This window comes from the organism of the source record quoted next, unplaced genomic scaffold (genome assembly GCF_019419815.1).
Source record: "Pyrus x bretschneideri cultivar Hongxiangsu unplaced genomic scaffold, Pyrus_bretschneideri_v1 Contig9, whole genome shotgun sequence".
Classification (NCBI taxonomy): Eukaryota; Viridiplantae; Streptophyta; class Magnoliopsida; order Rosales; family Rosaceae; genus Pyrus; species Pyrus x bretschneideri.
The window spans coordinates 4,242,942-4,266,627 of NW_025999831.1; the positions used below are offsets into that span (position 1 = coordinate 4,242,942).

Below are 23,686 nucleotides of genomic sequence, written 5' to 3' on the forward strand. Positions count from 1 at the left end.
GACTAAAACAGTAAACAATAAACAAGCAATTAGGAAAGCAGAAAGCAAAGCGAGTGAATGAATGAAATTTAGATGAAAGGCAATAATGCGTGAGCATGCGTATATATAGATAGATAGATATAGTTAGTGTCCCAAACGGAAAATGTTTCCCAAATCCAGTTGGAAAACGGTTTATAAAATCAGACAAGTAGTAGGAATTCTATATAGGAATAATATTGCCCAAGCTTAACTAATAATCGAATTCCAATTTTCTGCCGTTTTGTCCGCTGCTTTTGCTTCCGACTTCTGCTTGTTTCCATGTATGATGAAACATTTTATTTTAGGCTTATTAATCGAAATGCTCTCTGAAACTGTCATTGAGTCTCAGTTCTGTACCCCCTGAAACTAACATTTTCAACTCTTTTGTCTCACGTTATCCACTTCCATTAATGAATTGTTAAATTTAAGGGTATTTTAGACATTTTAGTTTTTACACATTTACCTCTAGTCTACGCACTAAACAAGTCCCAATTTTTTATTTTTGACAACTCTAATTCAAATGCATAAATTTTGGGCATTTTTTAAAATAAATTATTTAATCAATAGAAAAATTCCGAGCAACAAAATCATTGTATTAACCAAATAAGGGTTACATTTGTTCGTGTAGTTATTTCACTTGCAAGACATCCATGTATTGGCTCAAAACTTTGCAATTGAAAACTATTCATTACAACAAAATTATTATACCATTAAGCTATCCTATCCAAAATACATCCCAAACCAAAAAACAAAAAATCAATTAAAGCAAATGTGCACAGTTTGAACAAGCTCATATGCCTAGTGGAATCAGTGCTCAACAATGTGAATTTTTTTGTTTCAAACTGTGCACATTTGCTTTTTGGATAGGATAGCTTAATGGTATAATGATTTTGTTGTAATGAATATTTTTCAATTGCAAAGTTTCGAGCCAATCCATAGATATCTTGCAAGTGAAATGACTTTAAACAAATGTAACCCTTATTTTGGTTGATACAATGATTTTGTTGCTCGGAATTTTTCTATAGATTGAATAATTTATTTTTTAAAATCCCCAAAATTTATGCGTTTGAATTAGAGTTATCAAAAATAAAATCGAGACTTGTTTAGTATGGCGACTAGAGGTAAATAAATGTGTAAAAACTTAAATATAAAAAATACCCTTAAATTTAATAGTCCAATAGCGGAAGTGGATAACGTGAGACAAAAAAGTTGAAAACATCAGTTTTAAGGGGCAAAGTGAGACAAAACCTGTTTCAGAGGATAAACTGAGACTTAATGATGGTTTCAGGAGGCATTTCGTCTAATAAGCCTTTATTTTATTATAAATCACAGTGAAGAAGCGAAAATCAAACTTATGCCTTTGGATTCATGATGCAAATTTAGTGCATTAAAAGATTCCAATTTCTCATTAGCATTTGGAATCTTTGATGCTGTCTTTTTTATGACATGGCTAAAGACAAGACTTATTGACTTTGTGCTTGATTGTCGATAAAAGCATCGCTGCCTCAGTGTCACTAGCCCTCTCTTTGTGACAAGAGAGATACAAAGAGGGGTAGTGACACCGGATAGAGAAACATTTATCCCACTAGTGAGGCCTCGAGTCACCAACTTTGAGCCGCCAACAGAACCATGGTGGGTGTAGTTGTTATTACAATTAATTTTGAGGAAATCTGAAAGTGATAGGTTTACCGAATAATGGTAGACAACAAAGCATGCGATGAAGATGTCTTCACTTGCAACCCAAGTAATCATTCTTTCTGATAAAGCAAACAAGAACACAACAAATTGAAAGATTTCAAAGTAATGGTCTGCATTATAAAACAATATAGCTCCAGAATTCCGCATATCAAATTTACACCATTGGTTTTCCAGCAACTTGTTCATAAAGATACAACCATCAAAGGGCGAACAAGCGTTGCAGTACTTCGCTGGCTTCACATTCTTAAAACGCTTACAGTAACTGAAAAGGCGTAAAAAGAACAGATTTATTAAATCGAAACACATTGCACAGCTTTCGGGTGTATACAGACTCCAACTTACGAACCTCGAAAAAAATCTGAAGCTTGTCCATAGACTTGCCTAGGGTGCATAGTTTTATGGAAACAAATCAGTTTATATAAAAGAAAAACTGGAAGAAAACAACCCAATGTTAGAAAAACGTTGGAGAATAAAACTTGCTGAACCTGGTTTCTTAAAACCAGACCCAGCCAATCGAGTTACGGGGTGTTATACTGACTTCACATCATATCAGTCCTTGAACATGTTAAAACTCGAGGGTCCAACAGTGTCAATGAACCCTCTTATGGAAAGATCAGGCGCGGGTTGGTTCTTCCCCAGTAAATCGTGATCTATAAAAATGACAACAATTGTAATGTCATCGTGAAAGAACCGCCGAACTCCCTTTCCAACCTTCTTAAGGTCGTCATATCTCATCTCCCTTTTCCTAGCTGCCTCGCTCAAAGCTGTTTTGAGAAGCCTTTTTGCAATTCCCTGACATTTTTTAAAACAACAGAAGAAAGAACGATTGGGATCTTGATAATAAAAGCAAAAAACAAAAAGACGAAAGAGTTATTAGAAGGGAAAAAAAAACATACTGCTCGAGGATTATTATGTACAATCTCCACAGCTTCCTGATTTGTCATGTGCTCCCATAGCCCATCGGATGCAAATATTACAAATTTATCATTGGGCTGTAGAACCCTAGCACATACAGATGGTTCTGCTGTTAGCACAGGCCGGCCAAGGGGCTCAGGTAGGTGAAATCTCGGAAACGTAGGATCAAGAGAAAATTCTGGCCTCTTTAAGTATGCATCACCGATAGATCTAGACACCTGACAGCAAGCAAGTAAAGAGAAATTTAAGTAATTACTAATAACTTGTCAACGATGTTATCTAACTGGCAAATAAAATTTGTAGTTAGTACCTAACACAGGAACTGAATGCTGAATGTGCATACCGGTTGATTTTAAGCAACCGCTACTGTGGGGGAGTGAAAATGTTAAACATGCGTGTAATGAAGAAATACAACACAAAAACCTAGTCCTGCAGCATCTACGACATACCTGACTGATGCAACTACAAACACTGATTCTACTCAGACCGAAAAGTAACGAAAGAAATGTATGCAGTTGTGTTTGCTAACAGACACACATCTTGACAGGGCATGTGCAGATACTAAAGCAATCCTTAAGCATTCTGAACATTTATGTTAAGGTGATTACAGAATTCGTAAGTCAGAAATCACAAACTGACTCGTTATAGAAAGTGGGTATCATTAACAGAAGGAAGTTGAGAAAAGTACAGAATATATCTCCAAAAACTAGAAATAAGACCAGATTTAGAAAGTAGGTACCAGGACAATACAAAAAAGTAAAACATACGTAATTACACAAGTATGCAATAGCTTTATAAACTATAATTCTATCCAAAAATTGATGACAGCAGGCAATAACAGATGAAGAAAAAAAGGGATCGTGCATATTTATACACACACACACACACACACACACATATAATTATATATGCAACAAATAACGTGACATGACAAAACCAAGCATGTCAGTTAAAGAGAGACGGAAAGTGAGTAAACCTGTATGATGCCTTTGATACGCCAAACGCCATGCTTCATAACAACAATATGTGAATCATCTGGATGCAAGGACCTGAGTTCTTGTCTAACCTCCTCCATGCTTGCATTGTGCTCCCTATTTAGCTGTTCAGCAGCTATCTTATTCGATCTACCTATAGAACCAATTACTGCTCGAGAGTCTCCTAGATTAGCAACAAACAATGTTCCCCTCCAGATAACTCCAACCAGACAACAAGACCCAATTGCTGCCATTAATGGCTTTATTCCACAAGTCCTACGCACAAGAGTAAGGAACCCATCCTCCGTCGAAGAAAAGGCACTTCTAAGGATATCTTCAGATATGGTTCCCTTTTCTCGAGCATGTCCTGTAACAAAAACATTTAAATAAGTTGCAATTTGAAAAATCCAAAAGTACATGGTGTACAGAACAACTGCAAATGGAGGGGGAAGCATAGAATACGAAAAATAAGCAGTATTGCAACAGAAGCACGGCAAGCGCCCGTGTTCTTAAACTATCCTCCTCTTCCACTTCCCCAATCACATATAGCTAAAAGGCTCTCTATTGGCATATAAAGAAGGGCCTTTGACTCCAGTGTGGAAGGGAAAAGACAATGCATCAAAGAAACAAAAATTTCAAATTTCACAGAATTGTACATTCAACTCTACTCGAACTATGCAGAACAAAAAAGATAAACATAACTCAACCTCCGATTCTCTCTTCTGATTTTTTTTTTTTTAGCATAGATAAATTAAACCTTTCAAATAACAGCGCTGTGTATATTTCAGCATCATCAAGACAAACTCCACTGACAAAAATTTACCCAGTAGAGAAAAATCCAAGACTCTGCTTTAAACCAATTGACCATCAAACAAACATACAATTCACATTTAAGTTTAAAAGAAACAACAACATCAAAGACAACACCTTTCAAAAACACACAAATCCCAAACAATCCATCAAAACACACAACTCCAACAATCCCAAGAAAAAGCAGACACTACGCCCGCAAAGTTGACTAAAGCAGTGTGCTCGGCTCACCACAAAAGCTCAAATCCCGGCAGTTTAGATTAAATTAGAATATCGCTCAAATCAAAACAGGAAAATAAAAACCCAAGAAACGAAAAGAATCCAAAAACCAAGAAAATAGGGGCTCTGGCTCACTCACTCATGAGATGAAGAAAGAGATGGTCATTAATGAAGCGAGAAGCATCAGGTCCACCGTGTCCGTCATAAACACCAACAAAGGTGGCGTCTCGGCCGGTCTCCACCTGGCTGTGATCCTCAATAACTTCATTGGCCTGCACGACAGCGAACGAGAATTCTCCATAGCTGTGCCTGTCGAGGCTTCTGCACCACAGCAAAGGGTCCTCCAACGACGAGTCGTCCACCTCATCCTTGTTCATACGGGCATATCTCCGCAATGGCTTCCAACACGTACACGCTATCCTTGTCAGCCACGAAAACATCCCTCATTTCCCAACAACAACCCCGACAACTGCTACTTTCCTCTGTAATCCGACAACCCTTTCGTGGATTTCAGGTGCTCTTTGAGAAAATTAAAGATTTGGGTCGCTTGTTTTTGAATGAAGTTTCAAAATTTGGGAAGATTTTGGAGGATTGGCAAAATCCAAAAGGAGTTGTGATTTTTGAGACAAAAGGTTCAAGGGGTCTGTGGGTTTTTCTGAGTCTTCCTCTGTCCTTCTCTCTGTGCGTTTAGAGAGAGAAAGAGGAGGGAGGGAGAGAGAGAGAGAGAGGGGTTTTGCAGAGCAACAAGGACTGCGTGGAAGGGAAGGGGAAAGTTGACGAAAGAAAGCGTGTGAGAAGCGCTCTATTCTGCTTTGTTTTTTCGAAATGGTGTTTGTAAATTGACGGAAATGTCACTGGTGTGATGACGAAAGCGGATTTGGCAAAACATTGTTTTCAAATTGTTTTTGTTTCTTTTTTTTCTTTTTCTTTTTTTAAGAATTCAAAATATTTTCTTTTGTGGGGCCTCACCTCTCACTTTATACATGTCACTATCACCAAATTGTCTTTTTCTCTAAATTTCTCGTTTTATTTAATTCTTGAACAATTTCAAAAAATGTAAATTAAAAAATGATCGAAGGCTTTTTAGTGATGATGACATCATTTTTGTAATTTTAATATGAATTAAATGTAACTGTGAAAATAAAAGTATTTTATAAGGAGCTAAGATCATCTCGGAGTAAGATTTTCTTCTCTTCTATTTACATCCTCTTTCCTCCCATCTTCTCACAGATTATTTTTTGTTTTCTTCTAGCTATTAAAAAATGAACCAAAAACATTGACGTGACTTAACTGTAACTGTTCAAATAGGAGGAGATGGAAAGGGAGAGAGATTAGGATGGGAGAAAATCATACTCCGACCATCTCCAACTTTTGGGTTAAAACATAAACTTTTTAACCTAGAAAATCTATGTTTTAACTCAGAGGCAATTTTTCTGTTCCCAACCTGAATTAAATTTTTAGCCCGAGATTATTTAAAATGAATTTAAGCTTTTTTTTAATTAACTTTTTTTTATTAAAAAATATGTAGATTATCCTCATTTAATTTTATAGACATTTTAACTTAAAAATATTTAGTTTCTGATGAATATTGAAAAATACTAAATTGACACCATGAAATTCATGGAACACTAGAAATAATTCTTTTAAGTATTTTAATCATTAGATTTAAATTTGGATTGTTATGTTTTTTTACCGTTAGATTTTATCATATTAGATCTCAGCAGTTGGATTTAATGAATATATAAATATAAAATTAAAAATTAAATAAATTAAATTTGGACCGTTGGATCAACCAACGTCCAATTAACCACAACTGTTTGATGAAGGAAAGAGTCGTTGGGCTCGGACTGGTGAATGATACACCTATGTGCCTTGGACCCCTGCATTGCCAGCTCCTTGAGAGTTGGGGTGTTAGGCGCGTCAAATTTGTCGTGGCTTGGTTTCTGGTGGGCGCGTCTAGTCACACTAGTGGGCCAACCCACTAACCCTTGCTAAATCCTGGTTGAAAAGTGCCCAAAAAAATGAGTTTTAACCCAAAACTCATTTTTGCATCAAGGGTTTAGAGCAAGTTGGGTGAGTTTATAACCTAAAATTTAAGTTTTACTTCAAGGGTTGGAGTAGGTCTAAGAGGGCTAGTAGCTCAAGATATAATGCTTATATAACCAAACAAAATTACGCTAGTTAGTTGGAGCAGTATAACGCCTCCTTACACCCAAATTCTAAGTTGGAATTAAAGCAATCAATATTGCTTTGTCAAAACAGAACTTCCTTAACGAAAACAATTACTTTATATGTATTTGTAGCCTTAATTTTTATCATGAATATTTATGTCAAACTAAAGATCTAGTTTTGAACTATTAAAAAAGTTTTTATTTCACTTTCTCCTCATGCTTAACACTTACATAGCATGTACACAATCGCTCATATGATTAAAAAGAGGATAATTGATTAGCCAATGCAGATTTCAAAAGTGTGATTTTCTCTTTTAGCTATAATATTATAAAAAGAAAAATTAATGAAAAAGATTTGAAAACTTTGAGTTTAACGATAAGAACAAAATAAAGAGTAAAATGAATAGTATCAGGTTTGATTTTTTAGTGTAAAAATATGATTTTTCGTTAAATTGAACAATATTGTAGGCTTTTCGTTAAAACTCCTCCCTATTATAAATGGGGTGAAGCAAATTGTGCGTTGACCTTAAATAATGACAAAGTCTATGCCTCCTCTTCCCCTGAAATTGAGATTGTATGAAGCTTCCTTTTAGCATCATAAAACCTTTAGATTCCTACAAATTACAATATCCATCCCATGTGGCATGTGCAACTCTCTTTTCTTTTTCTTTATGGCTTATGAAATTTATGAATAATCTCTACTAATTAATAAAACACTCATTGTCAACCAAAAAATTTTATAAAATTATCAATTTAACCTTCTAATTAAAACAGAACATGAACATGAAATATGAGGCAAAAATGTAATTTCACACAAATAAATTTTGATTTTTTTTTCAAAACCTCACCTACATATAATCATAACATATCTGTAATTAAAAAAATTAAAAAATTAAAAAAAAAACCCCCACTCCCACATTATCTATCACTCTCTTCCTCTCTCCTTCTATTTCAAAAACAAAAATAAAAAATCTTCTCACACACAAATGTGTGCCCATATACTAGTAATAATAATAATAAGCACTACAACTTATCTTCCCCAGTTATATCCAACTATTTAAAATTAGTCACGATTATTTATTTATTTAATTTACAATATATAAATATATATATATATATATATATATATATATATATTTGAGTAGACTTTTTGGACAAAATATTCGATCATAATCATGATATGAGATCCAACCCTAGAGAACACGTGTGAGTGATCTGGGTAGGTGTAACCATGAATTGTAAGGTCATCTCCAACCAAGAGTTGGCCAGATGACTCGTTTTAGCCCTTTGGCCCTCCAAGATTCTCCAAGATATTAATATTTTAATGAACAGTACAGAGCCATATTTGCCTTCATCTCCAACCGAGAGCCAGAGGGCTAGAGGGCTCGTTTTAGCCCTGCCACAAAAAATTGTCTCCAACCGAGGGCCAAACATAATTTATTATTTAAATTTAAAAACTACAACAACTTAAATTCAAATCCAACAACTTAAATTTAAAAACTACAACGAAAACTGGTCCAAAAAACCAAAACAATTAGAATTTAAATTTAATGAATGGTTTAGGTATTTATAAGAAAAAAAAAATTAGAATTTTTAAGAATTTAAAAAAAAAAATGGCCCAAAAAATCAAAAAAAAAAAAAAAAATTTGAATACAACGGCTAGTTGACTAGCCATTGTATCCAAATTTTTTTTTTTAAACAATCCTGTCAGTTATAACCAACAGAAAAGCTATATTTTCTGGCCAGCCAAGCAACCAGCCCTCCAGCCCCTAGCCCTCTCTGATTCTTTGAGATCCTCTCAGATTCCACAGCCCTCTGGCCTAGCCCTCTGTTAAAGACGGTTTTCGGATTATTTTCAGCCTTCTGATCCTCTAGACCCTTCGATTAGAGATGACCTAAAGATTATCAGGAAACCAACCTTTGCCCTTTTTTCAGGAAACCAACCTTTGTCTTTTTTTATGAACGGAGGAAATGCAGCGGAGGTAGGAGGAGGGAGGGACGGCATGTTGCTTTCCAAGAAATTAATAGAAAATTAAAGGCTCTCCATAACACATGCAGCATGTGAGTAACCGTGGCTTTTTCGTTTCTGTCACAGCTTTCACTATTCAGGTTGCCTTCTCTCTCTCTCTCTCTCTCTCTCTCTCTCTCTCTCTTTGTGATAATCTAGAAAGATGATGAATCCACTACAACACACACAGAGGGGCATTCATGGGATGATGGTACAGTTGGAGATTGAAGATGTCGTTGTTGCCACGGATGGGATCAGATTTGACTCCATGAATCCCATCAGACGATTGTGCTGTCCTTATGGTCAACATCACATGTACAAGTGCTGCTCTTTTATTTGGCCAACAAATTGGGTTAGAAACTCCATTTCTTCTATATGGATAAGAGGAGGTGGAGAATTTTTATTAGTAGAGGGTGGACACGTTTCGGTTTAAATATTCGTCTTATTAGGTATAATTCGGATTTTGGGTTGAAAATTAGACCGAACCGATTGTGTTAGGAAACTAAAACTTCATACCAAACTAATAAAATTCGTGATAAAAAAAGCATCTTTATACTAATATACAATGAATTTGAACCACGCATTTGAAAAATGGACGATCAGATTAATACTAAGAGGGTGTTTGTTCGTTGAGCTAGACAATGTCATTGATCAAACGCTTGTGCCTGTTGTAATGCTTTTCCATGAAAACCTTTGAAGCTCCTTCAATGGCCATTCTCCATGTCTGCACATAACATCATGACAAACACAAAAAAGCATCAATATAAGTTGACTTTTCATTCCCACTTGTAAATTGTAACAATATAAAAGTTCACAAGTTTTTATCAATGAAAAAAAAATAAGTCCGACTATAATGTTAAGTCTCATTCAGCAGTACGAGTTTTATGTAAGATATAACCGCTACAAAATTTTTAGATCCCTATATGCAAGATTTAACTATTTTACCCTCCCCCCTCCTCTCCCCTTAATAAAAATGGAGATAGGCAGGTTGGTTAGTTAGCTGGCAAATTGGACCAAGCTAGTGACAGCTTTACTAACAGGTCCAACAGGCTGCACCACAGAGTTGCCGTAAAACCCTAAACCCTAATGAACAATCTACAGATGATGGGGTTGGGGGTGGGTGGTGGGTGGTGGGTGGGTGGGGAGAGATGTTGGACCCTGCTCTACTAATGCTTTCTATATGCCTCAGATCACACAAGGACTGATGCACTGTTTTCGGGTTTAGGGTTTACAATTTAGGACAAAAGAACTAAAGCGGTATTAGATTTTTTTTTTCACAAGCGATATTGGAGAAAAGGACAATCAATGCAGGACCTCATAATCTCGTATCTATGTGTGAGTATAAGCATTTACTTTTTCATCCAATGTACCGAGTACGAAACTCCCTTCCTAACTATCGCTGGTATCAAAACACATTTTATGTAATGTAATAAATACAAAAATAACAAAAATCTAACCTTGTGAATTGTGCCAAAGAGGGACTTGTTCCTGATATCCCTAGCCCTGAGGTGTGAAGCCCTGCCGCCATGAATCCCAATTTTCCTAAACAACGCCTTGCTTTTAGTCCCAGCAGGAAGCAGAGACCTCCTCTCCACCAACCCACTCTTCCCACTCAACGGGCTCTCACACTGCTGATCCCCATCCCCGTTCACCCGGCTTCTTCTTTTCCGACGCTTTGACACCCTCACCGCCAGCTGTTTCCTCGCAGGAACCTCAGCCTCGTCCCCGGAATCCGCAAATTTCCTCAGCAGCTCGTCGGAAGACTTCTTGGTCACATGTTGAACGCTTGCAGATGCAGCAGCAGTAGTAGTATTACAAGTAGGAGTTGGAGCAGTGATAGCTTCCATTGTAAATTTGTAAAACGAGAGAGATATTGTGAGAAAGATAGTACGTAAAATTGCAATGTGGAAGCTTTATAATTTATATGTACGTGTTATTAGTGCTAATACTGTATTTGTAGAAATTGGACCGTTGGGGTTAGGACTTGGAGGAATTATTTGAATAATTGGGGGAGTGGGGGAAATATAGCCGTTACAAGGGAGACAAAGAGGAGCCTGGAGGTGCAGTGTATTATGATTTGCGAGCATGTGATTATGTTTTGGAGTACCAAAAATTCCAATTTGGCATCATTGTATATGGTTTAGGGTTCCCACGTTCAATCCTGACACAAATTTTGCAGAAGATGTGGTGGCGAAAAAGTTGGATCTGGAGTTTTTGGGCCAAGTAACGGTAATAATAATGGATTGGTGAGGAATTGGACCATAAGCCCACTATAAAAATCATCTTTTTTGCTCATAATAAAAAAAGATCATCTTTAAGAAGAGGATTGTTTAGCGATTCTTATGTGTTGAACACATCGAAGTTTATGGTAACAAGCAATATTCTCAGGATTTCGTCAACTTGTTTGATTCATATAGATGACTAAACAATCTCTAAATCAAATAATTTTTTTTTTCTAGAGATGGATTTGTAGATGATGATAACGGAAATAACCAATTTGAATTATGAAGTTTTCACAGTAAAATAATGTCACTTTGTCATGTAACAAGGAATTATTCGTTACATGTAACGAAAAAGTAAACGGGTAGTGAAGTCATTTGCATAATGAAGTGAGAGAAGTAACTAAGGAAATCTAATGCCTAATTGAAAATAAATACAATAAATATTAAGAAATTTTAACAAAACACTTATGGTACTGTTCACTTTTAACGAAAAACCATAATTTTACCTTTTCTTGGCACTATTCACTACACCTTTATTTGTTCTTTTTCATTAAAATTAAAGTTTTTTTTTAGACTTTCGTTAGTTTTCCTTGAATATTACACTTTGTAGAACATATATAATGATATTCTACAAGCAAATGTTACAATAAGAAACAAATATACTGGCCCCGCCAGATTCCATCCATTCGGATTTCTTTTCAATGGATCTCCACAAATGCTGTTAGAGGATGTCTTCAGAAGCCTGAAATTATGAATTTTGAATTTTAATTGAGAATATTTCAGTGAGCGTCTTAAGGTTGGTTTTCTGGGCATGCACTTCCAAATGTTCAAGAAATTCCATGCAACAGTACAGACTTCTTTTAGCGCACCTAAAATATTCCAGAACTTCAAATACTGATAGCGTCAACATAATATAGTCAAGCATGTTGGATTAGTTAAAAATACATCGAAACGAGTTTTGAGTCATCAATGCACCTATGAGATTACTTCTAGTTATTTTCAACTAAAAATCAATTAGCATGTGTATCGTAAAGATGAAGGATCGTGCCGTAAAGCGTCATAATTTCATGTTATTTCAGAATTTGTATCACTTGATCTTATAGAAAGAGCCAGTTGTCTTCTTTCTAATCTAAAATGGGAGTTTTATAAAACCTACTTCTACATCTCCTTGATTATCCTCTGTAAAGAGAAAATTGACTGGAGGCAAATTACGAAGAAGTAAGAACTGTCATTGATAAACCTTGTACCTTGTTGTTATGAGCTGAACTGAGTCCCGAAACTGAGTGTATGGCATTCATGATTCCCCAAGTTTAGCTGTATAATTGGGAAACACCAACATAATACGCATGAATGCAAGAAATTATTTAACAGACGAGACATGAAAACTCGTCTAACTTCACGATGACATCAAAATTTACTCCTCAAGAAGTTTTCAGCATAATCGAATATCAAACAGCTTACCACAACAGCAACTCCCGTCTCACAGAATTTAGGTATGCTAATGAGTCTGACCATCGGACCTTCAGATCCTGCAATTGGAAGTTTGTAGACTATTCAAGTGATGAAAAGAAATAAATAATTCATTTTTGGCATGAAAAGTATTTAGTAAATGATTACCGAAGTTACAAGAAAATAACCTTACTAAGCGACTATCATATTTATCCTGATTACCAACAAAGTAAACGTGAGGACAACTCTCGATCAGGAACGGATCCCTATCTGTGAAAGGATAGCACCCTGAAACATAATGATAACAAGAGAAACTCAAACATAAACCCATGGGATGACCAAAATTACAAATGACTGTCCTATTTATTTTCATTGTTTAGTCTCAAATTGGAGACGAAGTTCAGCCAAGCTGAATTCCAAGCCAAACAACCAATTTAACATAACAAATTGATTCGGGTGACCAATAAAACTACACAGGCAAAAGATATAATTCATACCAAGAGTATTAGGTGCTGTTGGTGCCAGATGCCTCCACCTCAATGTCCTTTCAATAAAATCAAGTTTATCCGTTGCTTCTGAATACTTATCAAGGTCATCTATATTTTGCCCCGATGTTCCAAGAAACCTGAAAGCCACAATAACAGTATGTCAAAAGTAATTACCTAATAAGTAATACCAAAACAAAAATTTTGATCGACAATGCGAAAAGTCAAATTAGATCTACAATTTTACCTGACATCATCAAGATCAAATGATATCCAAAGACAAACCTGCAGCAATCTAGCACAAGTATATTTAATTAAGCAGTGTAGTTCATGATAGGAGCACAGATGAGGTATATTCACTAGTTATATGATTAAACAAACCTGAGTCAACAAAATATCCAGCTCCTTAATTGGCTCAGACAGCCTTGATTGATCCTTTGATGCTAAATTCTAGCAACAATGGACAAAACGACAATTAGAAAGAGAATTACTAAGTTTTTCTGTAGCATATAAACCTATCAGGCATCTCGATTGAAAATTTAAGAAACTATACAACAAAAGGTTTAGGCTTTCCATTTTATTATTTCAACAAAGATTAAAAAACTTCAAAACTATGTTCTTAGGCTTTTCAGTTTATAAGAAATCATTAAGCAATATATTCATCCTATTAACAGAAAGATCTAAATGGTTTACCTGTCCATTAAGAAGTCCACGAGGAACCTCAATAGAATTTCCAGCAATTACAACATGATCTGTGCTGCAATACCTTGTACCTATTTAATGTTCTACGAAGTTAGTATGTTAAGACAGTTTTACATATAATGCACAGCACACGATAATGAAGGATAAGACGGCATGAAACTTCTCATCTCCTAAATGTCCTGTTATATGATCAACAAGAAGCTGAAACTGGAGATACAAAAACAACATATTTGCCTTCTCCTGTGTGAAACAAAATAAAATTAGTATAAAATGGTTGAGGTAAAGATAATTGTAAAAGAACAAGAATACTAGAGGAAAATGAGAAACTAAATACAAGACATTGTAGCTCCTCCTTAAACAATATTTTTTTATAGCCAATATTGTCTAACATACTTTTGCATAAATTCGACCTTTTTTCAAATGTACATTTCTCACCAAATTCATAATCCTAGCATTAATGTGTCTTTCAATCCCTACAACAGTTTGTAGTATTCAACTTGCATGAACTGATTTTGATTCCAAAGTTATTAGACCCTTCTATAAAATTATTAAATATAAGATGAAGGTCTATAGAAAAAAATAGGAGAGAACAAACATTTCTGCAAAGAAGAAAAATTGCAAAGTAATAGAAAGGGAGAAAACTCAGATTATACTTGATTTAAGTGGCAACTCTATCTGGGGTGGTAATCCAGCTCCAAGAACATCTAGGACTAGGAAGTCACCGGCATCAGTCTCCTTTCCATGTAAACCAACAATAGTCCCTATCAACATGTTAACGTAGAATGAGCATGTGATGCACAAGCCAAGCCAGAAATTAAGAAATTAGGGTATTTCTAGTTTCTTATGCAGTTTACACATGTACTGTTCATGTCTTTTAAGTCTCTCTATGTTACAAAATTAATGCATCAAGTGTCATAAATTAGTCTTTAAATTAGTCTTTAAAATTTCAAACTATATTTATGTAGATCTTTCCATATTCATGTACCAATTAGCCTACAGAAAGGGCTAATTTAAAAAACAAAAAGGGGATAGATACATCTTTGGCGGGAATGACTACAATACACCTTTGGTGTGATGCCAAATGCCGGAGTGAGCCCGGATGTCTTCTGTGTTCCTAGCTATTCCTATTGTCCTACATCAACATGCTTCAAACATATTGATTCATAGTAGAATGTTAAGCAATTTGGACTCTTCCCGGTCAAAATGAAACAGTTCGAATAAATATTTTAATTTGACAAAGACCTGTTACATACACAGAAAGTGAAAGCACATTCCCAGAAAGCTTAACTCTTCCACTTTCATCTTCGAAAATCAGATGGTCATCTGGGTGCACAAAATTATGAGGCTTGACAAGTGGTGTCACAGTTCTCTGTAAAATTTACAATATTATAAACAGTAAATGAGAAAACCTCAGAAATTAATAATTAACATTGCGCAAGTACACTACCGTCTTAGAGTATTCATCAAGAACACAAGGCTTGAGTTTCATGCGCTTGTAGAGGGTTCCAACAATGATGCATTCCTTGTCCCTTTCCAATCCCAAAACTCTGCAAACTACAAACCATACAGAACACCCTATTATTTCAGATTGCCATTTTACCCGAAAACCAAATCACTAATACTTCACATTTTCACATAAATGAATGAAAAATCCCAACAGCTAGCCGAAGAAAAATCCTGCCTTCATTCTAATCCAATGACATGTAAGAAAAGTTGAACCCCATTCTTCCTATCAAAATCCTAACTTTCTGCAAGCCCCGAACCCCTATTTCAATACGAAGACATTTGATATGCAGATATCATAAAAAATAATAAATAACATGACAATCAATGCAAAAAATTTAAACTTTAAATGAATTATAGAAAACCAATTATCTTCCACGGGTAGCCAACTCAAAGACAAACTTACGGGTACCGTGCCATCAACTCCGTCAAGAACGAAATTTAACAGGAAAACCGAAATCTAAAATTCAGCAAATGTTGAATAAATACAGAAAATTGAGAACCTGGCAAATGGGGTTTCCAGTTAGGGACAAGGGAATAGAGGAGGGTCCTCATCATATGGAGGCGGGCGAAGTATATTTGGCTGTACTGTTGACCCCTGTACATTTCCTTTTGAATCTCAAACCTCTCGTCCTGCAATTAACACAAAATCACGAAGTAAATAAAAACCCAATAAAAAATCGAAATTATGAAATAATTCATACTAATTGCTACAAAAAAATTCAGCTGTGGCTCGTAATTCGGGAAAGGTTACTGAGAAACCCTAGAAAAAGAACTGAACTTTCCGATTGAGCATGAAAATTTTTCTACTTTCCCTTCTTTTCTCGTGTGTTATCTCGGTAAACAAACAAGTTGATCTGGGAAGTACAATTTCTAGAGAGAGAGAAACGGGGGGAGGGAGAGAGTACGGACCAGCAATTTGTAGGTGGAATGCTTTCTGTGGAGGTTCTTCTCCGAATCGATTTTCATGGCTTCCATGGCGGGAAAATAAGCAGCAGCAGCAGCAGAGAATTTCACTGGGCTCGCTCTTCGAGGTGGCTCAGTTACTCTTACTAAGTAGTGCTTTTAAATGGCCTAATACAAAACTGATCAATTTCAATAAAATTTTAATGTCCTCTTGAATTTCAAGTAGGGGATGTAGCTCACATGGTAGAGCGCTCGCTTTGCATGCGAGAGGTACGGGGTTCGATACCCCGCATCTCCATTCTCTTTTAACATACTTTATTATTATATTTTGATGCTAATAAGAAAACAATTTTTTTGGGTAGGTTCATTATAATACTTTTGATACTTTATTTAGGTGTTTATAATAACTAAATGTCTAAATTCTAGTTTTATTCAAAACTTATAGAGAACACTACAAATTCGTCGAGAAGATTGCATAACTTATATGACTACATTGTTATTTGTTTGTACCATATTATATTAGCTTTGTAACCATCAAATGCGAGTCAACTAGGAATTCTCAGTAAGAATCCTTGCTTAGGCACCCTTACTTCCTCCAACTTGGAACCAACTTGCTCAAGGACAGGTGGTAACACTACAACAACGTTCCTAAAATTTCACATCGAGCATGGACAAGAGTAGGGAACTCTCCTCACCTATAAAAGACCTCTCCCACATTAAGGACTCTTGGCTCTTAGGACCCCTAATCCAGGCTTAGTCCTCTACTTATGTTTAAATCCTTGTATTATTTAAATAATATATTATTAATGAAAACTTCTTTAACCCGTGAATGTAGCTCAACTGAGGATAAACCACGTAGGTATTGTGTTAAATTCTGTACCCTTATCTTTTTACATATCATCATTACGTAGTGACATAAATACTCTCGCATAGGTTACTTTAACACATTTATGTTGACTCAAAATACACCCAATTTGTTCATCAACACGATTAAATTATTTCTCAAACTAAATTACATATTAATAAATACGTATAAATAATTTCCTATATAATATTGTGGTGAAAAAATTGAAAGTAAATTGACATCATTTTTCTCACTGGAGCACATATATGACATCACTATTACCTTATTTTTCCAATGACGAAAGTACCCCTCTCTCAGACACCCGAGCTTTCCCACTTCCCTCGCAGCCGTCAACCACCCACCTGTCTCTCCTCTCTTCCGACGATTCAAAACCAGTACACTTCTACTCTCTCAGCTCTCTCCCTAGGGTTTCTCTCTCTCTCTCCAATGGCGTCGGTGCAGAGCCACCTCTCTGCGTTTTCTTCCATAGCCTCGTGCTATTCGACTTCGTCTTCTTCGCCGTCGTCGGCCTTCTCTTCCACCGCCACCACTGCACTGGTTTCGGTCGGTAGGTCGCCGCAGCGTCGTCTGAAATTCAACGGAGACGGGAGAATTCGCCTCCAGCGGTCCGTATGCCGAGCGATGGTTCAGCAGGCCGTTCCAGGAGCTCCTGCTGCCTATGCTAAGGAAATGGAGAGGCTTTCCGCTAAAGAATCGCTTCTTCTCGCCGTGAGTCTTTGCAATTTTAATCTTCTTTTTTTTCATATATAATCTGTTAATTAGGAGAGAAGTCGTTAGCTCTTTGCACTAATTGGTTGTTTAGGAAGTGGTAATGTAGGAATAATGGCAAATCTAAGGCACTGTTTTGTTGCTATTTTTAGATTATACTCCTAAGCACAAAATTTGCTTTCTCCATAGCTGAAAAAGCACCTTTCGAAATTCAAATTACAAAAGTGCTAAAAGTATTAAAATTTAAATTGTTCGAATCCTGACAATATAGCTCCATTCAATATATCTGGAAATTATATATTTTGATTTCGCAAAGTTTTGGACTTGTTAATGCATTAGTGCAAATGTCTTGTTGTAGAACTTTTCAAGTTATCAATCAAACTCTTAAAAGTTAAAGTAGAGCTCCGCTTGTGCACTTGGGACGTTACAATTATTGCAAACCTATTTCTCGATTCAATAGAAGTCCAAAGAGGTGAGGTAAATAGGCTCCAATCCCAAATAACGAGACATAAGTAAAAAAGCCATACGATTTACATGTTTCTAGCGACTCACATGGCATCATCAAATGATACAAGTCTTGGGTTAATGTGGAAACCTTGTGTTTCAGTTTAAGGATGCTGGGGGTTTTGAGGCTTTAGTCACTGGGAAGACAACAGACATGGAGCGGATTGATGTGAATGAGAGGATAACTGCTTTGGAGCGGGTCAATCCAACACCACGTCCTACAACGTGAGCGCATATCTGAACAGTGCATTACCACATTTTTTTCTTTTTGGTTTGGATGAGATGGTCACTTGTTTGTTCAGCTACCCAGGTCGCCTTTTTTGGAAGGTCGATGGAACTTCGAGTGGTTTGGATCTGGAAGCCCAGGTTTTTTTGCTGCCAGATTTTTGTTTGAGTAAGTGCTGCACACGTTTATCTATTTCATTGTTTGATTGGTTCAGAAGACTTTCTTAGTTTTGGTATATAATTAGTTTGAAGTTTGAATTAAAAGGTAGCATACTGTGTTGGTGCAATTAAGCAATTTCTCTACTGGTGCAGGAGGTTTCCTTCAACTTTGGCTAGTTTGACAAAAATGCAGGTGGTCATCAAGGATGGGAATGCAATGATTACGGCAAAATTGAAAGTGTTCAACTCGGTATTTATTTTTTCTTTAAAAGTTACCAGACCTTTGTGTACTTTCAATTATATGATGAAGCACTCAGGATAAATACTGCACGTGTCACATATCCATGTCAATTCACAGCTCTAGCACAATTTTAAGGACATTGAACTTACATGAGTCATATTTATGCTGTAACAACAGTGTATGTTTAGGGAAAGTTGGTCGTGTTTGCATCAGAACCTTGGATTGCATGTGCAATTTGTTTAGGTACAACATCACAAGACCAGCCGGTAGATCTGTGTAACTAAAGTTTGCAACTTCTTTTCATCCTTTTTCCTGGAAAGTTAGGAAAAGTAGCAATTTTGGCAATTCTTTCCATCTAATTAAATTCGTGTTATATGATTGGTAGATACAAATGAAAGTGAGAAAGGAAGAGAGAAAGAAGTACAAGTTTTAGTCTGCTAGTATTTTCTAAGATAAGAAATAGTCAGTACATACTTTTGATTTAGGCATGATCTTACATATCATTTCTTCTATTTGTCTGTTCTATTTGAATTTTGATGTAATATTTCTTCTGAGCATTCACTATGCAACTCGAGCTGGTGCTGTGCAGATAGAAAGCAAATTTACTTTGTCAACCAAGTTAACTGTGGAGGGACCAGTTCGAATGAAAGAGGAATATGTTGAGGGGATTCTTGAGACACCAAAAGTTATTGAAGAGACAATACCAGACCAGCTAAAAGGTGCACTTGGTCAGGCCGTAAACACAGTGCAACAACTTCCTCTGGTTATTAGGGATGCCTTTTCCAGTGGGCTGAAAGTTCCTTTAAGTAAGCGTGATGCTTTTCTTAGCCAGTTATTTTCTTTATCTTAATTGCATGGTTGAATCTCGAGCTCCAGTAAACTCCTTTAAACGTGTTGTCTGAATAATATCTGCTATGTTGTTGGCTTGTAATACACAATGAAACAGTACTTGTATATGAAATCATGGATAACCAACTATTGGGATAGAAGATACTTGTGAATTTCTTGTATGAAATTTGACGCACTCCAATCAACTCCTTTAAATGCATGGTCCAAAGAATATGTGCTTTTTGTGGTTAGGTACTATTTAAGAAGACAGTATATGAACGTTTGAAACTGACTATTTGGGATAAAGATGCTTGGGAGTTCTTTTTGCCTATGAATCCTAGCCCTCCCTGCATGTTAATTTTAGCATGTGCGACTACGTTATAAACTTATAAGTACATAAGGTTCTCTACCTACCATTTGCAACACTATTGTGCTGTATTTGGCATTGCAGTTAATCAGCTGTTATGTCTCCCTTCTGTAAATCCAAGGGTACCAATAGTCTTCCTTGGGGTACTAGTTGACACTTGGTCAAAATCATGTGTCTACCACAAAATTTCTGAAAATGGTGTTGCCGTTAGGTTAGGCGAGCTATAACATTTTCCCTTGGACGATGAGCTATAACATTTAAATATACAAGAAGTTATAAATTCAGAATTGAGATTCTTGTTAATCTTTCCTTTTATAATAGAAGTTTTCCCTTTATTTCCCTGTTAATTGATTTAGATGGGGTTAAGAGAGCTATAACATTTGCTTTCCTTGGACGATGAGCTTCTTTTTCTTCCCTCTCAAAATGATTAATACCTAAGTCTCAAGGGGCACAGTCATCGATGGTATATGGTAGTGCTATGATATCTTGAAGGAGACTTTTTATTTGTAAATGTAAGTCTCTCTGTTACACTCTGTCGGTTAGAATGTTTTTTTTGTTGGTTGTCCTAAATACTAAAGTGCTCTAATGCACGGCCCATAACCAGATTCTTTTGATTGAGATTCAAACATTGTGGCATCAACTACTGCAGATATTTTATTTTGTCCAGTGAACACTTTTACCACTCAGATGCATCTCATTTTGCATGCAGTTTCCAAATTTTTTCTTCTTTCCCCTCTTCCTTTTTCCTTCTTTGCATGCTTGATCTGTTTGCAACCTAGAATCTAGAATGTTTAGGGGCTGTTTGGTATCCTTCTTGGATCCAATTTTTAGTTTTCAAAACTGATGAATGTAGCTAAATTACTTAGTACTTATGAGTTTCAAAAACCAAAAAAATGGGATCCAATAACCCTCGTTCAATTTTGTAGTAGCTTATGTCGCACCTTGCTAATGCTCAATCCAATAACCCTCATCCAATTTTTCCTTATCTCATCTTTTAAGCCTCTATACTAACCTAGTTCTATATAAAGTGTTTATGTACTCTTGTGTTATTTGTATTAGTATGTGCCGCTCCCTGCTAATGCTCCATCCAATATGATAAAATAAAGTATTTCCCGTACTAATTTATCTCTATGTTCACCCAGTCCTCATTATAAATCCATACTAATCATTTACTTTGTGCCTGCAGCTGGATCTTTCGAGAGACTCTTCATGATCTCCTATCTTGATACCGAGATACTTGTAAGCATTATACTGAGTATTAATTTTGTGATTCAGCTTCAATTTGTTTCACATGTGATTTACTTCGCAAAAAGTATGACCCCCTATCTCACTATGATTAACAGAATTGCATAACTACAAAATAATTAATCTTCTTAGTTTGACATATCAAAACTCGGTGGATTTAAAACAGATGATCAGTTTTTGTTTTAAGTATTTTAAAATATAGCTAAATTAATGTTAAAATATCTCGCATGGGGAAGTTAATTTATAGAGGAAGATAGAGTTATTTCCCTTTTCTTGGTGGCAACTGGAATAAATTTACTAAAGAATTGAGACTCCTCTAAGCTTTCTAAAAGTATTTAATCTGGTTCATTTTCATGTGTGTACTGGAAAGTTTTCTACATTTTAAAATACATTTGTAAAGAGTGTGCAACTTGTAGATGCATGAATCATGATGTATGCTTTTTCTTTTGGTAAAATATGTATGACGTATTCAGAATCATCTGTTATCACTAGATAGCGACCTTGGCTATTCCATTAGCCCGTTGATCGTACATGAATATTATTATCAAAGTCAATGGCAATCCCTTTTTCTGAGCCTTATTATTGTGTTTCGTGATTACATTAGATTTAATAAGATATGAAAGAAGTTTAAATTTGCTCCCTTTACCCTTGACCATTTTGCTAACCTTGGAATTTAAGTGTGGTTTAGAATTAGTTTTAGTTGTAATGATGAATTTTAGAGGTTTTACCTCTGAAATTTCAACTCTTTTCACTGTTTTTATGTGGACGGTCTCTGGATATTGCTATATTATCAATCTTACTTAGCATGTAAGACTTTCTGACTTTTAAGAGTCTACATCGACAGAGTTGAATACTATTTCCCCAAACCCTCACGCACAAGTTTAGGGGAGTCAAATTTAGACATTTGAATTTTGAGCGATTTACCTCATCCAACTGCTTTGCTCATACGGTTTATTGTCGATGCACCAAGTGAGAGGAGTGATGCATAGGTTAGGGGCTATTAGCGGTACACTGTTCATTACTTATAATTGTAGGTGGTAAAATATCTGGTATGAGTAATGGATATGCATTAGAAACTTTTTCCCTCGTCATCACCATAGAAGATCGTTTTAATGTTCGATATATTGAAGTCGCTGTGTAGCGCGATATACCTTATCACGTTTTAAATTCTGCAACTGGGTTTGATACAGATAATACGAGATGCTGCTGGAGTTCCTGAAGTGCTTACCAGGCTGGAAGAAGGCATCATAGAGTATGAAAGCTAAAGGGTGCTTTATGTAAGGGAACTCAATTTTTCTATTTTTTTTTCCTGCATATTTCAAGTAAAACAACTTCTATACTTTACCACTTCCTCTCTTAGTATTTCCTTGTTACCTCCTGAAATTCTTCCAAATAATCGGCGATGAGGTATTAAAATTAGGGGCAATGTTTATATCTTTGTAAAGTACTAAAATTGAAGTGAATGGACCAAACGTTGAGTCTGGTTTGGTTTGTTGTCCCCTGCAAGTCTCAGCATTTTTAATGTGTCTTAATTATTCTTGTGATTAATTAGGGATTAAAACTGGAAAAGAAGAGGGATAATATTTTTAAATTAGAGGTTTGTCAAGTGTAAAATTGTTTGACTAAGATGTGCTATCTGCTGCCGTGCTAATTTGAAATCAAGAGGTTCGCAGCCTCTCAAGCTTGACCTTACATTAACTGGAAGGGCATTCCAATTTTTTATTCAGGAAATGAATTTCACGCACTCTGCATGTTTCTTAGGAGGGTGTAGTCAAACTAAGATTTTAAAGGATTTTAAAAGTGATAGATTTGATATGATTTAAGAAGATTAAAGACTCCTACAAAATTCATATGGATTTTAAAGAATTTGAATGGATTGTGGTGGATTGTGGTGGAAGGATTTGAAATCCTAGGGGGTGAGGTTGGATTTTTTTTTAGTATTGGTTATATATACTTTTGGCTCTCAAATCCCACAAAGTTCACTACTTATTGAAATCCTCCAAAATCTTAATGTTTTGAATACGCTTAGAATTGGATGGATTTTAAAATCCTTTAAAATATTTTAATTGACTACACCTAGATTTTAAAGGATTCTAAAATCCTTTAATTGACTACACCTAGATTTGAATAGATTCTAAAATCCTTTAAAATCTTTTAATTGACTAAATTAGGATTTTAAAGTCTTTTAAAATCCTATCAAATCCAAGTTTGACTATACCCCCTTAATTCACCATTGAATGATTTGATCCTGTTATTCGAAACTCTACTTGTCTCTTAATTCAAAATAGAGTTATCATTTATTATTTTATAAAATAAAAAATACTAATGTTTTAATACGAATTGTCTTGGTTATTCAGTCTAGGGGTGGAGATGCACTTGGACAGTTATTGTTCATTTAAGGGGATTGAGTTGCCTATTGCCCACGGGGCCTTCCTACACTGAAAGTGCTCTTAGGGTTGGGAGC

At 35.7% G+C, this 23,686-nt stretch overlaps 3 protein-coding genes, 1 non-coding gene and 1 pseudogene across 4 annotated transcripts; 2 read left to right on the forward strand and 3 right to left on the reverse strand.

Annotated features, from left to right (window-relative positions):
• Window positions 1–1,803: 1,803 nt before the first annotated feature.
• LOC103964867 (probable protein phosphatase 2C 68) lies at window positions 1,804–5,467 on the reverse strand. Its single transcript, XM_009377857.3, has 4 exons — window positions 4,774–5,467; window positions 3,608–3,972; window positions 2,613–2,849; window positions 1,804–2,508 (listed from the first exon to the last, which is right to left on the reverse strand). Exons 1-4 carry the CDS (start codon window positions 5,072–5,074, stop codon window positions 2,266–2,268), a joined length of 1,146 nt encoding a protein of 381 aa, XP_009376132.2. The 5' UTR covers window positions 5,075–5,467; the 3' UTR covers window positions 1,804–2,265.
• A 3,879-nt stretch (window positions 5,468–9,346) lies between these two features.
• Window positions 9,347–10,792, reverse strand: LOC103964876. Its single transcript, XM_009377865.3, has 2 exons — window positions 10,271–10,792; window positions 9,347–9,537 (listed from the first exon to the last, which is right to left on the reverse strand). Exons 1-2 carry the CDS (start codon window positions 10,658–10,660, stop codon window positions 9,448–9,450), a joined length of 480 nt encoding a protein of 159 aa, XP_009376140.2. The 5' UTR covers window positions 10,661–10,792; the 3' UTR covers window positions 9,347–9,447.
• Window positions 10,793–11,548: 756 nt separating this feature from the next.
• LOC103964866 lies at window positions 11,549–17,332 on the reverse strand (annotated as a pseudogene).
• Window positions 16,306–16,378, forward strand: TRNAA-UGC. The gene has a single exon. It is a non-coding gene; the product is annotated as a tRNA-Ala (tRNA).
• On the forward strand, window positions 17,233–22,721 carry LOC103964865 (probable plastid-lipid-associated protein 13, chloroplastic). The gene is made up of 7 exons (XM_009377854.3): window positions 17,233–17,653; window positions 18,261–18,382; window positions 18,468–18,551; window positions 18,695–18,791; window positions 19,372–19,588; window positions 21,164–21,216; window positions 22,413–22,721. Exons 1-7 carry the CDS (start codon window positions 17,372–17,374, stop codon window positions 22,485–22,487), a joined length of 930 nt encoding a protein of 309 aa, XP_009376129.2. The 5' UTR covers window positions 17,233–17,371; the 3' UTR covers window positions 22,488–22,721.
• The last annotated feature ends 965 nt before the right edge of the window (window positions 22,722–23,686 follow it).

Excerpts from the sequence above, each read along its gene's own strand:
- LOC103964867 (XM_009377857.3), bottom strand. The coding sequence starts at position 5,074 with ATGTTTTCGTGGCTGACAAGGATAGCGTGTACGTGTTGGAAGCCATTG. Across the intron at positions 3,973-4,773 it reads TCTCTTTCTTCATCTCATGA|GACATGCTCGAGAAAAGGGA; the intron begins GTGAGTGAGCCA and ends TTTTTGTTACAG. Across the intron at positions 2,850-3,607 it reads GTATCAAAGGCATCATACAG|GTGTCTAGATCTATCGGTGA; the intron begins GTTTACTCACTT and ends GCTTGCTGTCAG.
- LOC103964876 (XM_009377865.3), bottom strand. The coding sequence starts at position 10,660 with ATGGAAGCTATCACTGCTCCAACTCCTACTTGTAATACTACTACTGCT. Across the intron at positions 9,538-10,270 it reads TCTTTGGCACAATTCACAAG|ACATGGAGAATGGCCATTGA; the intron begins GTTAGATTTTTG and ends TGTTATGTGCAG.
- LOC103964865 (XM_009377854.3), top strand. The coding sequence starts at position 17,372 with ATGGCGTCGGTGCAGAGCCACCTCTCTGCGTTTTCTTCCATAGCCTCG. Across the intron at positions 18,383-18,467 it reads CCAACACCACGTCCTACAAC|GTCGCCTTTTTTGGAAGGTC; the intron begins GTGAGCGCATAT and ends TCAGCTACCCAG. Across the intron at positions 18,552-18,694 it reads GCTGCCAGATTTTTGTTTGA|GAGGTTTCCTTCAACTTTGG; the intron begins GTAAGTGCTGCA and ends CTACTGGTGCAG.